We start from the raw sequence: 16,599 nt of genomic DNA, 5'->3' as shown, positions 1-16,599 counted from the left end.
TGCACCATCCAAATCAAGTCCAAATTCTTTGTTTTTTATGTTACTTAGGAGGAAGATCTCTGGGTTTTTTGGTATATTGCTTTTTGTGATTTTATTTAATATCTGGTTTAGATCTTCCCAAAATTTTTTAACTTTCTCACATGTCCAAATTGCATGAATTGTTGTTCCCATTTCCTTTTTACAGCGAAAACATCTGTCAGATACTGTTGGGTCCCATTTATTTAACTTTTGAGGTGTAATGTATAGCCTGTGTATCCAGTTATATTGTATCATACGTAACCTCGTGTTTATTGTATTTCTCATAGTTCCAGAGCATAACTTCTCCCATGCTTCCTTCTTTATCTTGTTCCCATTTTTGTTTAGTTTTACCATTTGTTTCCTCATTCTCCTTTTCTTGTAGTTTAATATACATGGTTGTTATAAATTTTTTGATTATCATTGTGTCTGTAATCACATATTCAAAATTACTTCCCTCTGGTAACCTCAGACTGCTTCCTAATTTGTCCTTCAAGTAGGATTTCAGTTGGTAGTATGCCAACACTGTATCTTAAGTTATATTATATTTATCCTTCATTTGTTCAAAGGATAATAATTTATTTCCTGAAAATCAATTTTCTATTCTTTTGATCCCTTTTTTCTTCCATTCTCGAAAGGAAAGGTTATCTATTGTAAAAGGGATTAGCTGATTTTGCATCAGTATTAGTTTTGGTAATTGGTGATTTGTTTTATTCCTTTCTACATGAATCTTCTTCCAAATATTGAGCAGATGATGTAATACTGGAGAATTCCTACGTTGTACCAATTTTTCATCCCATTTATATAATATATGTTCAGGTATCTTCTCCCCTATTTTATCTAGTTCTAATCTAGACCAATCTGGCTTTTCCCTTGTTTGATAAAAATCTGATAGGTATCTTAATTGTGCGGCTCTATAATAATTTTTTAAGTTTGGCAGTTGTAAGCCTCCTTATTTTTTTTTAAAAATTTTTTATTTTTCACACCATAAACCACATTAACCATGATACATACTTTTTCCTTTTCAAATATATACAGTGCCATTTTCTCCCCCCCACCCTCCCTCCTCCCATCCCACCTTCCCTACCACCCCCCCCGTCCATTTAAAGTACAAAATCTAGGATACATTAAACCAGTCAAACAATGTTGTCATTCAATAAAAATAAACAAGAAATTCCTCTGAGTCAATTCTTTTCATTTCCTTCTCCTTTCGTTAATTTAGGTAGTGAATGTCCCAGGTAGGTTTTCTCTATTGTGTTTCATGTAAGGCTCCCATATTTGTTCAAATATTTCAATATTATTTCTTAAACTATATGTTATTTTTTCTAATGGAATACATTTATTCATTTCTATATACCATTGTCGTATTTTCAAATTATCTTCCAATTTCCAGGTTGACATAATACATTTTTTTGCTACGGCTAGAGCTATCTTAACAAATATTTTTTGTGCATCATCCAAATCAATTCCAAATTCTTTGTTTTTTATGTTACATAGGAGGAAGATCTCTGGATTCTTTGGTATATTGTTTTCTGTAATTTTATTTAATATTTGGTTTAGATCTTCACAAAATTTTTCTACTTTCTCACATGTCCAGATTGCATGAATTGTTGTTCCCATTTCTTTTTTACATCGAAAACATCTATCAGATATTGTTGGGTCCCATTTATTTAACTTTTGAGGTGTAATATATAGCCTGTGTATCCAGTTATATTGTATCATACGTAACCTCGTATTTATTATATTTCTCATCGTTCCAGAACATAACTTCTCCCATGTTTCCTTTTTTATCTTTATATTTAAATCTTGTTCCCATTTTTGTTTAGTTTTACCATTTGTTTCCTCATTCTCCTTTTCTTGCAGTTTAATATACATATTTGTTATAAATCTTTTGATTATCATTGTATCTGTAATCACATATTCAAAGTTACTTCCCTCTGGTAAACTCAGACTGCTTCCTAATTTGTCCTTCAAGTAGGATCTCAATTGGTAATATGCCAGCACTGTATCTTGAGTTATATTGTATTTATCTTTCATTTGTTCAAAGGGATAATAATCTATTTCCTGAAAAACAATTTTCTATTCTTTTGATCCCTTTTTTCTCCCATTCTCTAAAGGAAAGGTTATCTATTGTAAAAGGGAGTAACTTATTTTGGGTCAATATTAGTTTTGGTAATTGATAATTTGTTTTGTTCCTTTCTACATGAATCTTCTTCCAAATATTGAGTAGGTGATGTAATACTGGAGAACTTCTATGTTGTACCAATTTTTCATCCCCTTTATATAATATGTATTCAGGTATCTTTTCCCCTATTTTATCTAATTCTAATCTAGTCCAATCTGGCTTTTCCCTTGTTTGATAAAAATCTGATAGGTATCTTAATTGTGCGGCTCTATAATAATTTTTAAAGTTTGGCAGTTGTAAGCCTCCTTGTTTATACCATTCTGTTAATTTATCTAGTGCTATCCTCGGTTTCCCCCCTTTCCATAAAAATTTCCTTATTATTTTCTTTAACTCCTTGAAGAATTTCTCTGTCAAGTGTATTGGCAATGCCTGAAATAGGTATAATATCCTTGGGAAAATGTTCATTTTAATACAGTTTATCCTTCCTATTAGTGTTAGTGGTAAATCTTTCCAATGCTCTAAATCGTCCTGTAATTTTTTCATTAGTGGATAATAATTGAGTTTATATAGTTGGCCGAGATTTTTATTTATTTGTATACCTAGGTATCTTATTGCTTGCATTTGCCATCTGAATGGTGATTCCTTCTTAAATTTTGAGAAATCCGCATTATTCATTGGCATTGTTTCACTTTTATTTACGTTAATCTTGTATTCCGACACTTCTCCATATTCCTTCAATTTCTTATGTAATCCTTTTATTGATATTTCTGGTTCTGTTAAGTATACTATAACATCATCGGCAAATAAACTGATTTTATATTCCTTGTCTTTTATTTTTATCCCTTTCATTTTATTTTCTGTTCTTATCAATTCTGCTAGTGGTTCTATATCTAACGCGAACAATAAGGGTGATAGTGGGCATCCCTGCCTTGTTGATCTGCTTAAGTTAAATTGCTTTGATATATATCCATTTACTGTCACTTTCGCTAATGGTCCCTTATATAATGCTTTAATCCAATTAATATACTTCTCTGGTAAACTAAATTTTTGTAATACTTTGAATAAATAATTCCATTCAACTCTGTCAAAGACCTTCTCTGCGTCTAAAGCAACTGCTACTGTTGGAGCTTTATTCCCTTCTACTGTATGAATTAAGTTAATAAATTTACAAATATTGTCTGTTGTTCGTCTTTTTTTAATAAATCCAGTTTGGTCTAGATTTACTATTTTTGGTACATAGTCGGCTAGTCTGTTTACTAATAGTTTAGCTATTATCTTATAATCTGTGTTAAGTAAAGATATTGGTCTATATGATGCTGGTGCAAGTGGATCTTTCCCTGTCTTTGGTATTACTGTAATCATTGCTGTTTTGCATGAATCTGGTAAGCTTTGTGTTTTATCAATCTGGTTGATTACTTCCAGGAGGGGAGGAATTAATAAATCTTTAAATGTTTTATAGAATTCTATTGGGAATCCATCCTCTCCTGGTGTTTTATTATTTGGTAGTTTTTTTATTATCTCTTGTATTTCTATTATTTCAAATGGTTCTGTTAATTTATTTTGTTCTTCTATTTGTAATTTTGGTAGTTCAATTTTAGTTAAAAATTCATCAATTTTGTCTTCTTTCCCTTCATTTTCAGTTTGGTATAATTGTTCGTAGAATTCTCTGAAGTTTTCATTAATTTCCGTTGGATTATATGTGATTTGTTTGACTTTTTTCCTTGATGCCAATACCATTCTCTTAGTTTGTTCTGTCTTAAGCTGCCATGCTAGAATTTTATGCATTTTTTCTCCTAGTTCATAATATTTCTGTTTTGTCTTCATTATATTATTCTCCACCTTATATGTTTGTAGTGTTTCATATTTTATTTTTTTATCTGCCAATTCTCTTCTTTTAGTTGTGTCTTCCTTCATTGCTAATTCTTTTTCTATATTTACTATTTCCCTTTCCAACTGCTCTGTTTCCTGATTGTAGTCCTTCTTCATCTTGGTTACATAACTTATTATTTGCCCTCTGATGAACACTTTCATTGCGTCCCATAGTATAAACTTATCTTCCACTGATTCCGTATTTATTTCAAAGTACATTTTAATTTGTCTTTCAATGAATTCTCTAAAATCCTGCCTTTTAACTAGCATGGAGTTTAAACTCCATCTATACATTCTTGGAGGGATGTTCTCTAACTCTATTGTCAATATCAAGGGTGAGTGGTCTGATAATATTCTAGCTTTATATTCTGTTTTTCTTACTCTGTCTTGCAATGTGAGCTGATAACAGGAATAGGTCTATTCTTGAGAATGTTTTATGTCTTCCCGAATAATATGAATATTCCTTTTCCTTTGGGTGTTGTTTCCTCCATATATCCAAAAGTTGCATTTCTTTCATCGATTTTATTATAAATTTGGTTACTTTGTTCTTTCTGTTAATTTTTTTCCCAGTTTTATCCATGTTTGAATCCAAATTAAGGTTGAAATCCCCTCCTATTAGTATGTTCCCTTGCGTGTCTGCTATCTTCAAAAAAATATCTTGCATAAATTTTTGATTTTCTTCGTTAGGTGAATATACATTGAGTAAATTTCAAAACTCCGAATATATCTGACATTTTATCATTACATATCTCCCTGCTGGATCTATTATTTCCTCTTCTATTTTAATTGGTACATTTTTACTGATTAATATAGCTACTCCTCTAGCTTTTGAATTATATGATGCTGCTGTTACATGTCCTACCCAATCTCTCTTTAATTTCTTGTGCTCCATTTCAGTTCAATGTGTTTCTTGCACGAATGCTTTATCAATTTTTTCTTTTTTCAGTAAATTTAGCAGTTTCTTCCTTTTGATTTGGTTATGTATTCCGTTAATATTTAAAGTCATATAGTTCAACGTAGCCATTTCATACTTTGTTTATCATTCCTTTCCATTTCCTCATCATCACCTTTCCTTCTTATCCATTTCTGCTTTCTTGTTTTGAACACTTTATAAGACAACATTTCTAAAACATCAAACATTTCCCTTATTCTCCTATCTAAAATTTGTTTAACCCCACTATCCCCTCCCCTTCCTGAGTTGCCCTTTATCCCTTGTCGGGTAACCACATTTTCCCTCTCCATTTGGATTTGCGAATTCACTCGCAAGCGTCAACTGATTTTGCAGTGACCGTAACTCCTCCCCACCCAGCCCCCCCCAGAAAAGATTTCAATTTTCATATATAACAAAGGTCATTCTCTTAATTCCCTCCTTACTTCCTCTCTTCCCTTTCTTTCCCTTATTAATTCTTATCTATACTCTATATATTTTCCTTTAAATACGGATACACTCATTTACACACATATATACATACACACACACACATATATATATATATATATACCCATATACACACATACATATAGTTCGTGGTCATTTTTACTCTCGTTACATGTCTTCATCTCTCAGCCTGTTTTGTAGTTGTTCTGCAAATTTTCGTGCTTCCTCCGGATCCAAGAATAGACTGTTTTGCTGCCCTGGAATAACTATTTTAAGTACCGCTGGGTACTTTAGCATAAATTTATATCCTCTTTTCCATAGGATCGCTTTTGCTGTATTAAACTCCTTTCTCTTCTTCAGGAGTTCAAAACTTATGTTTGGATAAAAAAAAAATTTTTGACCTTTGTATTCCAGTGGCGTTTCGTCTTCTCTTATTTTTTTCATTGCTTTCTCGAATATATTTTCTCTTGTTGTATATCTTAAGAATTTTACTAAAATGGATCTTGGTTTTTGTTGTGGCTGTGGTTTCGGGGCTAATGTTCTATGTGCCCTTTCTATTTCCATTTCTTCCTGTAATTCTGGTCTTCCTCGGACCCTGGGGATCCAATCTTTTATAAATTCTCTCATATCTTGCCTTCTTCATCTTCCTTAAGGCCCACTATCTTTATATTATTTCTTCTATTATAATTTTCCATTATATCTATCTTCTGAGCTAACAGCTCTTGTGTCTCTTTAACTTTTTTATTAGATTCTTCTAATTTCTTTTTTAAGTCCTCTACTTACATTTCTACGGCAGTTTCTCGTTCTTCCACCTTGTCCACTCTTTTTCCTATATCTGACATGACCATCTCTAATCTATTCATTTTTTCTTCTGTACTTTTAATTCTTCTTTTTATTTCACTAAATTCTTGTAATTGCCATTCTTTTACTGATTCCATATATTCTTTAAAAAAAAATATATCCATTGTCTTGCCTTTCCCTTCTTCTTCCATTTCTCTATGTTCTTCTTCTTCTTCCTCAGGGTTGGTCATCTGTTGTTTCCTCGATTTCTTTTTACTCTCTTCTTTCTTGTTCTCGTTGTTTTCTATGTTCTCTTCCTGTTGTTGTGTTGCAGCTGTCCTTCTCAGCTGTGGAGATCGACTCCTCAGCTGGTCCCCCCTCCCGTCAGTGTTATTTTTTTCATGCGCATGGTGCATGCGCGACTCTTCGCGCATGCGCGGTTGCGCACTTTTACTTGGCTCCGTGAGCCATTTTTGTAGTTCCGAGCTCAGGACTTCAACTGACCTTAGTGAGCGGGCTTCTCTCTCCGTGGCGGGCCTCCTCGGACAGGTAAGGCCTTCACCTTCTTCTTCTGACGTCCTTTCTTCTTCTCTTCTTCCCGTTGCTTTCGACTTTTCTTTCTTCACTGCCATTTTCTTCCCACCTTTACTTTCACTTTATTTTAATTTTTATGTTTGTGCCTTTGTGTTTTCTGTGTTTTTTTTTAAACTTTTCCGGAGAGGGATGGAGTTCCCTGACCGGCCACTACTCCATCACGTGACTCCTCCCACCCCCTAGACCTCTTTCATGACGGCAGCAGTGAGAACAGGGTGCATGTTGGGTGGCATGGATCCTTGATCACTGCTGCTCCCCGATGGCTGCATTCCCCTGTGGATGTTCCTGACTGTGGTGGGGAGTGTTTTGCTCTTGATGCTCCTGGGCTGTGTCCACTCCCTCTTTCAGAGGTTTACGCTGGTTGGTGGGGGTGGTGGTATTGGTGTCCCCATATCAGCTGGCCTGCACACTCTCCGCCGCACCTTTAGAAATTCACCAGGGTTTACGATGTCGTACCAGACCTTCGCAAACTCCCGAGGAATTAGAGGCGCTGATATTTGAGAAATTCTTCCCCAAACATCTTCAGAATAAAGAATACATTCCACCATTAATTGGATTTTTTTCAGTCCATCATTGTGTTTTTCAGTCTTGGGAGAGCTGTTGCATGAATCGCAAAAGGTTGGTTTGCAGGTGCAACAGGCTGTTGAGAAGGATCGTTGGACTTCATCGCCAGAGGGATTGAATTTAGGAGCAGGGAGGTTCTGCTGCAACTGTACGAGGTCCCAGTGAGGCTGCATCTGGAGAACTGCGTGCAGTTCTGGTCTCCTGACTTTTGTAATTATTTATCGCACTATGAACCATATCAACCAATATATTTACAGATGCATCTCTTTAAATATTCAATGACATTTTCTCTTTTTTTCCCCCATCCCTCCCTTCCCCCTTCCCTCCCCCTTCCAAAAACAGTAAATATTAAACATATAAAATACAATAAAACAATATCTTTATACAAAAGGAATACAAACAAAAAAGACGTATCATCTACTTATTCACATTAAATCTGATCGTGTTTATCTTATCATTTTGGGTGGTGGTGGTCCGAGGCCGGCGCTTTCTGTTATGTTCCATTATATGGTTCCCAGGTTTTTTCAAACATTGTAATTTTGTCTTTTAAATTATATGTGATTTTTTTCCCCCAATGGGATACAATTAAACTTGGTTATATATTCTGTTAACGTGTAGTCATATAGTCCAACGTGGCCATCATATCTTTATTTTCACTTCTTTTCTGCCTCTTCAGCACCTTCATCCCCTTTTTTTTAATTATTGTTTTTTTAAGTTTTCCTTTTTAATCTCAATATATGACAACACACTTAAGACATGAAATACCCCAACAATCCCACAAGCAATAACTCTTTAACCCCAAATGAACCTCCCCTCCTTGTATTGCCCCTTGGCCCTTGACGGCAACTTCAACTCCCCTTTCCATTCAGTTTGCGAACTTACTCGCAAGCATCAACTGATTTCGCAGTGACCTTATTTTCCCACCCCCAGCCCCCCCAGAGAACACTAATTTCCTTTACTAATAACAAAGCTCTCTTTTTTTTCTTCCTTCTTCTCTTATCCATCTTTAAACCTTCATATATATATATTATCTTTATATTTTCTTGCCAGTCATCCTTCTTGTCACTGCTCTTCCTCTCTTCTCCTGTCCTGTAAATGTTCAGCAAATTCTTGGTCTTTCTTTGGTTCTGAGAACAGTCTATTCCGTTCCCCAGGAATAAATACTTTGAGTACTGCTGGATGTCTTAATATAAAGTTATAACCTTCCTTCCATAAGATTGTTTTCGCTGTGTTGAATTCCTTCATCTTCTTTAAAAGTTCGAAGCTAATGTCCAGGTAAAAAAAATATTTTTTGTCCTTTATATTCCAGCGGCTTATTGTCTTATCCAACCTTCTTTCTTGCCTGCTCCAGTATGTTTTCTCTTGTCGTATATATTTGAAGTTTTACCAATATGGATCTCGGTTTTTGAAGTGGTGGCAGTTTCAGTACTGGCGCTCTATGCGCCCTTTTGATTTCTATTTCTTCATGTGAGTCTGTTATTCCCAGCACCTTCGGGATCTATCCTTTTATAAATTCTTTCATATCTGACCCTTCTTTCAGCCCCACTATTTTTATGTTGTTTCGCCTACTGTAGTTTTCCAAGACGTCAATTTTTTGTGACAATAAATCTTCTGTCTCTTTAAAAAAAATTTCGCTCTCTTCCAACTTCCCTCTTAAATCATTTATCTCCATTTGTATAGCTTCTCGTTCCTCCACATTTTCTACTCTTTTCCCTATTTCAGTCATGACCAACTCTAAGCTTTGCATTCTGTCTTCAGCTCTTTTCATTTTTCTTTTGATTGAACTACATTCTAATGATAGCCATTCTTTTAATGACCTCATTTGTTCTTCAAAAAAAGCTTTATCTAAACTTTGTCCTTCTATTTTACCTTCTTCTTTCCTTTGAAATTCTTGGTCTTCTTCCTCCTCTTCTTCTGTGTCTGTATCTATGTCTGCGTCATCTTCTCTTCTCTATAATCTGTGTATCTCTGTTAGGAATTAAAGTACCTTTAAAGAAATTGCTCGAGACAAAAATTGAGAACAAAGAACATTTATTACTACAACAATGCAAAGTTGGGTGCTTCCCCTTACCCTGGGAATACACACACACACTGGGGCTCACCCAACTTTTATACAGTTGATTTCAGTGTAGGAATACCCTCCCCCTTACATTCTTCTGCCTCCTGCTGGAGAGGTTTGGCATTAGGCAATCCTGCCTGCCTACGTGCAATTTCAGTATACTTGGAGAACCAGGGGGGGTTATCCTGTCGGTGTCCCTTCATGTCATTGTCCTTATTCACACCTTCCTGATTCTCGGGGCTACAGTCTCTTGATATGCAGAGTTGACTCATTCTATCTAGGGTTGGCTAATTTCATATGTATAAATCTGTGTATGGTTAGCTAATTAGAAATGTATGACTTGGTACTTCTGTCCAGGGCTAGGAGACCCTTATCTGATCCAGACTACCTCAACTTCCTACATTCTATTGTACCTTACCATTCCTTATCTTAGTCCTATGGTCTTGTCACAGAGGATAGAAGATTCTTATGTTAATCGTGCTGACTCTGCTTTCCTGCATCCTAAGCCCCAAACTTATCCTGTTTGAACTGGTTTCAGCCATTTTACTGATGAACTTTAGTTTCTTCCATGTTCATAATTTTAGGTCAATTTTCCCATCTCTCACATCTATAATCTGTGTATCTCCATCCTTCTCTGGTGAGCTGTTTCAGTATCCTTGCTGGGCCTCCAGCTGGTGTATCTCGTGTTGTTGGGCCTCCTGCTGCAGGTCGACCCGTTGTTGGGCCTCCTGCTGCAGGTCGACCCACCGCTGGGCCCCTTGCTGCAGGCTGACCCACTGCTGGGCCTCCTGCCGCAAGTCGTCCCCCTGTCAATCGACCCATTGCCACTCACCTTCTTCCAGCCCTTCATTCTCTTTCTCACCACTCTTCTTTTCTTTCTTGCTTACTTCCCCCAGCCGAACACCCCTATACTGGGAGCCTCTCAGCTGGCTGCTCTGCAGCTGGCAGCTCCTCAGCTGAGTCCCCCTCCCGTCGGCGTTAGCCTTTTCTTTTACTTGCGCACTGCGCAACTCTTCTTGGTTCTGAGCCATTTTTGAAGTCCGCCGGTCGGGAGGACATCGCTCCTCTGGGGACTCACCAACATTGGAGATTGGCCGCTCCTCTCCATGGTGGCTCTCTGCTCCGACGTGCAGGTAAGGCCTTCTTCTTTCTTCTCCGGTGATTTTCCCTTTTCACTGTGCAGTGGAGGCGACCACAATAAATATATTTGAGTAGACTTTTAAATCATTGGGGAATTGAGGGATATGGGAAAAAGGCAGGTGGGTGGAGATGATCATCAGATCAGCCACGATCACGTGGAATGGCGGAGCAGGCACAAGGACCTAATGGCCGGCTCCATCTCCGAATTTTTATGTTCTTGCATAAGCAAGTTTGCAGATGACACTAAGATCGGAGGTGGTGTGGACGGCGAGGAAGGTTTTCAAAGGTTGTAGAGGGATCTGGACCAGCTAGAAAAATGGGCTGCAAAATGGCTGATGGAGTTTAATGCAGTCAAGGGTGAGGTGTTGCATTTTGAAAGGACAAACCATGAAAGGACGTACACGATGAACGGTCGGGCACTGAGGAGAATAGAGGGATCTGGGAATACAGAGACATAATTCCCTGAAAGTGGTGGACAGGGTCATAAAGAGACCTTTTGGCACATTGGCCTTCATAAATCAAAGTATTGCGCACAGGAATTGGGATATTATGGGAAAGTTGAACAAGACATTGGTGAGGCCAAATTTGGAGCATTGTGTGCAGTTTTGGTCACTGAACTACAGGAAAGATATCAATAAGATAGAAAGAGTGCAGAGAAGATTTACAAGGAAATTGCTCGGATTTCAGGAAAGGTTAGACAGGTTCGGACTTTATTCCCTGGAGTGTAGAAGAATAAGGGGTGTGGTGCACTGTTAGCCAGAATCAGACACACACAAAGATAAAGACTGTACAACAGGCTTTAATCCACAAAGACTTCCACAGAGCCAGGCTGGCTGTGGCTGTAGCAACTCTGAGTGAGGCCTCGGGAGGCCGGCACAGGCTTATATCCTGGAGGGAGATTGACATCCGACTGGGTGGGGCTTGATCCATTCAGGCCGACTGATTTACAGCGGCCAGGTGTTGTCCTGTCCCCTTACACTCCTGCAGGTACAGAGGTTGCCCCCTGCAGTAGGCTGGTGGTGTACCACCACAAGGGGAGATTTGATCGAGGTGTTTGAAATTATGAGGGGGATAGACAGAGCAAATGCGAGTATGAGCGACTCGGTGGGTTAGTGCAGGTAGAGACGTGCCTGATGTTTCAGGCTATTAAAGCCTTAGATCAATCGCATAGAGTAGGCTTGTGGTGAATGATTGAGCCTTAATATAACCTTGTTTTGTGGTATTAGGGTACGTGAGGGGGAGAGAGAGGCAGGGGATAAAGTAGTTCCTCTATGATATGCAGTACTGTTGGAAAATAATGTGTTGGTGAATGGGATTCAGATGAGTCTAAAAATCAAATATAAAATATTCAAAAAAAGTCATCACTTTGTCAAGATCAAAACCTATTTAATTTTGTCACTTGAACAATTAAAAAATAAAAATGGAATCCTTGACAACACGATGTTCCACCCCACGCCCCCCCCCAATCCTTACTACATCTCCCACCCCCCCCACCCCCCCCCCACACTCGGTCTCCCACCACTCCATCTCCCACCCTCCCCCTGTCTTCATTCCATCTCCCACCCTCCTCACTACATTCTACAGAGGATGTACCAAGAACATCCTGTGCAACTGCCTGGTTTGGAAACTGGACCAATTTGGACCTCACGACCCTGTGGAGGATGGTGAAGTCACCGGAAAAGATCTTCCTTCCATGACGGATTGTAGTAAAAACTCTGACACCGAAATGCTGGTTCCTGCAGGATTTAAGTGTTTTTACTACAATCACAATAGATGTTGAATAGATCGGTTCGGTGGATTTACCACAGGACAGAGACAGGATCTTTGTCCTGGCGGCCACCGGAGTTGCAGAGTTGGGCAGGAACAGAGACGTCCTGAGGAGGGCGCCAATCCGGACCGGAAGTGGAACCGTGTCATTGGGAATAAGGTTTATCGAAGGTGGCCAGGGAGGGGAAGTGACGAAAAGACGCCAAAGTTGATCTGAGGAGGATTAGTGAAGAGGGTGAGGGAAAGAAAGAGAAGGAGCCAAATAAGAAAGGAAGTGGAGAGGGAGGGAGGAGGGGGGTAGGGAAGGGGGGTGAGAGGGGGAGCAAGTGCACAGAGTGGGGTCTGTGGAGTTGGTGAGAGCTGAAGAGGGTGATTGGTTGGGACAAAAGAGGAAGGAGGGAGAAAGGCTTCAGGGCTCTCCTCCTCCCTCCCTCTCTTCCCAATCTCTTTCCATCCACATCTTCCTTCCACCCTCCCTCCATCCACCCACTCTCCCTTCATCCACCCTCACTACATCCACCCTCCCTCCCTCTGTCCACCCTCTCCACCAACCCTCCCTTGCTCCCTCCCTCCATCCACCCTCTCTCCCTTCCTGCGTCTCCCTCTCTTCATCCACCCTCTCCCATCCACTCTCCCTTTTCATTCACCCTTTTCCAGCCACCCTCCTTCCACCCTCCCCTCTGTCAGAAGTACAAATTCTCACACATGAGTCTCTTTAAAGTCGGTGACACGACAAGCTTTATTTACAAGTCTGCAGAGTTGGACTCGCCAAGTCAAGCCCCGATACATACAGTGCATTGATTTTTATACCTTTTTTGCTTGTCCTTCCCCTCCTCTTTAACACTGTTTTAATTGGTTAGTTTTTGCAAAATCATTCTAAGTACACTTGCATTTGTAATTATCATGTTAGTCACGTATACTACGAACTCTGCACACACTAAATTCTGTTTTTCACTCTTTTATCAATCTTTGGCTCCTACATGTCTCTCTGTGACCATGAAAGATCTCTGTTTGTTATAACATTGTCCAGCTAAACTTTTATGGTAAGCTCCCTGTCTATTCTGGCTTCCCCTTTTATGATTAATCATCACATTTTAACTTAAGCCCTTTTTAACCTAAATTCTCTATCTATAACAATCCACCCCTTTCTTTCTTTAAAATGTGTGTACTATTTCTGAATGGGGGCTTTAACCCAGGGAAGAGAACCATCTTCTGATAAATCAATTTCATGCTGAAGTAAAATTCTAACTGGGTCTCCCAGGCCCCCTGGCTGCATGGTCTGATGGACCATCGAAATCACTAGGCTGCGCAGACAGGGAATAAGACAGGGTAAAACAAGCAGGAGGAACAAAACACCCCCGATGACCCACAATAAGGTGCGCCACCAGGTTCCTCCAAACCATTTGTCCAACCAATTTAATTTTGCGAAAGGATGCCAGGTCTGGACTGGTACATGGGACAAAGTGCGAATATTATCAGCGATTTTGCGAACGGCAGGCACTCCCGAGTGTGGAATGAGACTCTCTACCGGAACAGTACGCTGGTGTATGCAGAACCAGAGTCCATCAGGGCATGGTGGGCCTGACTCACCCTCTCAGGGCCAACCGTTAAGAGGGAAAGGAGTACTATTAGGAATCTGTATATGATGACCCACACTACTTCCCTCATTCTCCGTACAAGGGGTATATGGATGTTGGGTGGTATTTTCTGCCCAGCATCTCTTAGGAACTGAGGTATGGGAAATGAAACTACCCTCCTTTCTTTCCCAAGTGCGGTCCTGAAAAAGGACTACTGTGTCTCTGCACTTCTTACACTTCAGACCTGACAAAGACATAGGCAAACCAAGAAAAACCAAAGCATATAACAATAACATTGTCAATCAAGTCTTCCTGCAAAATCGCAAAATAAGAGGTTTGTCTCCAGGAACACAAGTCCAATCTGAGTCCGTATCAGGGTCCTGAGGCGCCTCTACAAGTCCCTTAAATCTGGATGCGTGCGTCCACCCCTTCTCTCTTGTTTGTACTGCAGCCTCTGTAGTCAAGAGAACTTGGAATGGACCTTCCCACTGTGGCTGGAGTTTTTCAGTTTTCCAGGTTTTGATGAGAATCCAGTCTCCCGGTTCCACCTTGTGTAAAGAAAAGTCTAGAGGTGGTGTTTGTGCCAATAGTCCCCTCTTTCGTAAATCTGTAAGAGAGCGTGACAGTGCCTGTAAATAGTTCCTAACAAAAATATCCCCTTCCCCCAAGGTGGGACACCCCTCAACTGTACTCCAGAAGGGAAACCCAAACATCATCTCATAAGGGGACACCCCCACATCCCTGCGTGGGGCAGTACGAATTCTCAATAAGGCCAGGGGCAGACACTTTATCCAAGGCATTTTAGTCTCCACCATTAATTTTGTCAATTGCGTCTTTAGGGTTCCATTCATACGTTCAACCCTCCCTGAGCTTTGTGGATGCCAAGGGGTATGCAATTTCCAAGAGACCTGCAATGCATCACAAATCAATTGCTGGACTTTGGAGCAAAAATGTAGACCCCTATCCGAGTCTATAGAATCCATTATGCCATATCTGGGGATCACCTGCTCTAGGAGGAGGCGAGCTACTGTGGAGGCTGTAGCATTTACTGTTGGGAAGGCTTCCACCCATCAGGTAAAGTGATCTATCACCACCAACAGATACTTCCATCTTTGGACTTGAGGTAACTCTGTGAAGTCAATCTGGATTCTTTGGAAGGGGCGTATGGCCAACGGTTGACCTCCCACGGTACTCGTCCTCATTACCTTCTTATTAATTCTTGTGCAGATGTGGCAGTTCTGCACCTCCTGTTGGGCCAAGGTGTAGATCCCCTTACACACATATTCTCGAAGCACTGTGTCGCACAAGGCCTGGGTGCCCCAGTGGCTCTGATGATGCAGGTGTTTTAAAATATTGCGAGTTATTTCCTTATTTAGAACCATTCTTCCATCCGGTGTCTTCCATGTTCCATCAGGCAGCTGGCTTGCGCCCAGCTGAGCCATGTCCTTTTCTTCCTTAGCAGTGAAAATGGGAGCTTTTTTTATACCTTGTCTTATTGGGATTAAGGTCAGCAAACGGACTTCCTGTTGCATGGCCGCCCTTTTGGCTTCTTCATCAGCCAGTCTGTTCCCAATTGCGGTCGGGGTATCTGCCCTCTGATGGCCTGGTATGTAGACCACTGCTATTTCCCGGGGTAATGTCAGGGCTTCCAAAGTCAGAGTAATCATCTGTTCGTGTGCAAATTCCTTTCCTCTTGATGTAATCAGACCGCGCTCCTTCCAGATCTTACCAAAGGTATGCACTACCCCGTATGCGTATTTTGAGTCAGTGTAAATTGTTCCAGTTTTCTCTGCCAGTACTCTGAGGGCTCTCTGCAAGGCATATAGTTCGCAGGACTGTGCCGACCAGCTTCCGGGTAGCCTCGCGGATTCTACCACTTCCCAAGCATCTCCTTCTATTATGGCATACCCGCTTCTCCTCATTCCGTCAACACATCTGGCGGAGCCGTCAATGTAGAATTCATATCCCTCTCCCAGGGGAGTATCGCAAAGGTCCTCTCAGGTCTTGGTCTGGAGATCCGTCAACTCGACACAGTTTTGCTCCACTTCTTCCCCTGTTTCACCGCCGTATAAAAACTGAGCTGGGTTGCAACTATTATTCTTAGCAAACTGTAGGTCTTCTCCGACCATTAAAATGGTCTCATACTTTAATATGCGGGAATCAGTCAGCCATCGATGGGCGGTTTGTGCTAATAGAACACTCACAGAATGGGAGGTGTACACAGTCATCCTTCCTCCAAAAGTGAGTTTGCGTACCTCCTCCACCAACAGAGCAGCAGCCGCTACTCCCTGGATACACGTCGGCCATCCGCGAGACACTGGGTCCATCATTTTGGACAGGAAAGCCACTGGGTGTCGCTGACCGCCTTTTTCCTGCGTCAAAACTCCCACAGCTGTTCCTTGGTTATGAGTGACAAACAGCTGGAAGGGTTGTTTTAAAGAGGGCAGAGTGAGTACCGGGGCCCGCGTCAGGTGATGCTTCAAGTCTTCAAACCATCCCTTCTCCTCCTGGGTCCATTTCAATGGATATTCATCTTCATTTGTCAGCTTTTCATACATAAACTTCACCAACGCTGAGTAGTCCTCTATCCATAACCTACAGTAACTTAAGAGCCCCAGGAATTGTCTTATTTCCTTCTTATTACGGGGTAACGGCATTCTGGTGATTCCCGCAATCCGTTCAGGGGTAATCCGTCTCTGTCCTTTACTTATCTGGTGTCCCAGGTATACCA

At 40.3% G+C, this 16,599-nt stretch overlaps 1 protein-coding gene and 1 long non-coding RNA gene across 2 annotated transcripts in view; one reads left to right on the top strand and one right to left on the bottom strand.

The window, feature by feature from the left end:
• The window catches only part of LOC138756572 (uncharacterized), a 30,740-nt gene that overhangs the window by 5,911 nt on the left and 8,230 nt on the right, over nt 1-16,599 (top strand). The gene's annotated exons all lie outside the window — the stretch shown is intronic.
• On the bottom strand, nt 14,021-15,882 carry LOC138756571 (uncharacterized). Its single transcript, XM_069923007.1, has 2 exons — nt 15,074-15,882; nt 14,021-14,475 (listed from the first exon to the last, which is right to left on the bottom strand). Exons 1-2 carry the CDS (start codon nt 15,788-15,790, stop codon nt 14,434-14,436), a joined length of 759 nt encoding a protein of 252 aa, XP_069779108.1. The 5' UTR covers nt 15,791-15,882; the 3' UTR covers nt 14,021-14,433.

This window comes from Narcine bancroftii, chromosome 3, assembly GCF_036971445.1.
Source record: "Narcine bancroftii isolate sNarBan1 chromosome 3, sNarBan1.hap1, whole genome shotgun sequence".
Taxonomy (NCBI): Eukaryota; Metazoa; Chordata; class Chondrichthyes; order Torpediniformes; family Narcinidae; genus Narcine; species Narcine bancroftii.
The sequence above is the reverse complement of the archived record's forward strand: the minus strand, read 5'-3'. Positions and strand labels throughout refer to the sequence as shown.

Coding starts and splice junctions, on each gene's coding strand:
- LOC138756571 (XM_069923007.1), bottom strand. CDS start 15,790: ATGAGGAGAAGCGGGTATGCCATAATAGAAGGAGATGCTTGGGAAGTG. Junction 14,476..15,073: donor GCACAAGAATTAATAAGAAG/GTAATGAGGACG, acceptor GCTCTCTTACAG/ATTTACGAAAGAGGGGACTA.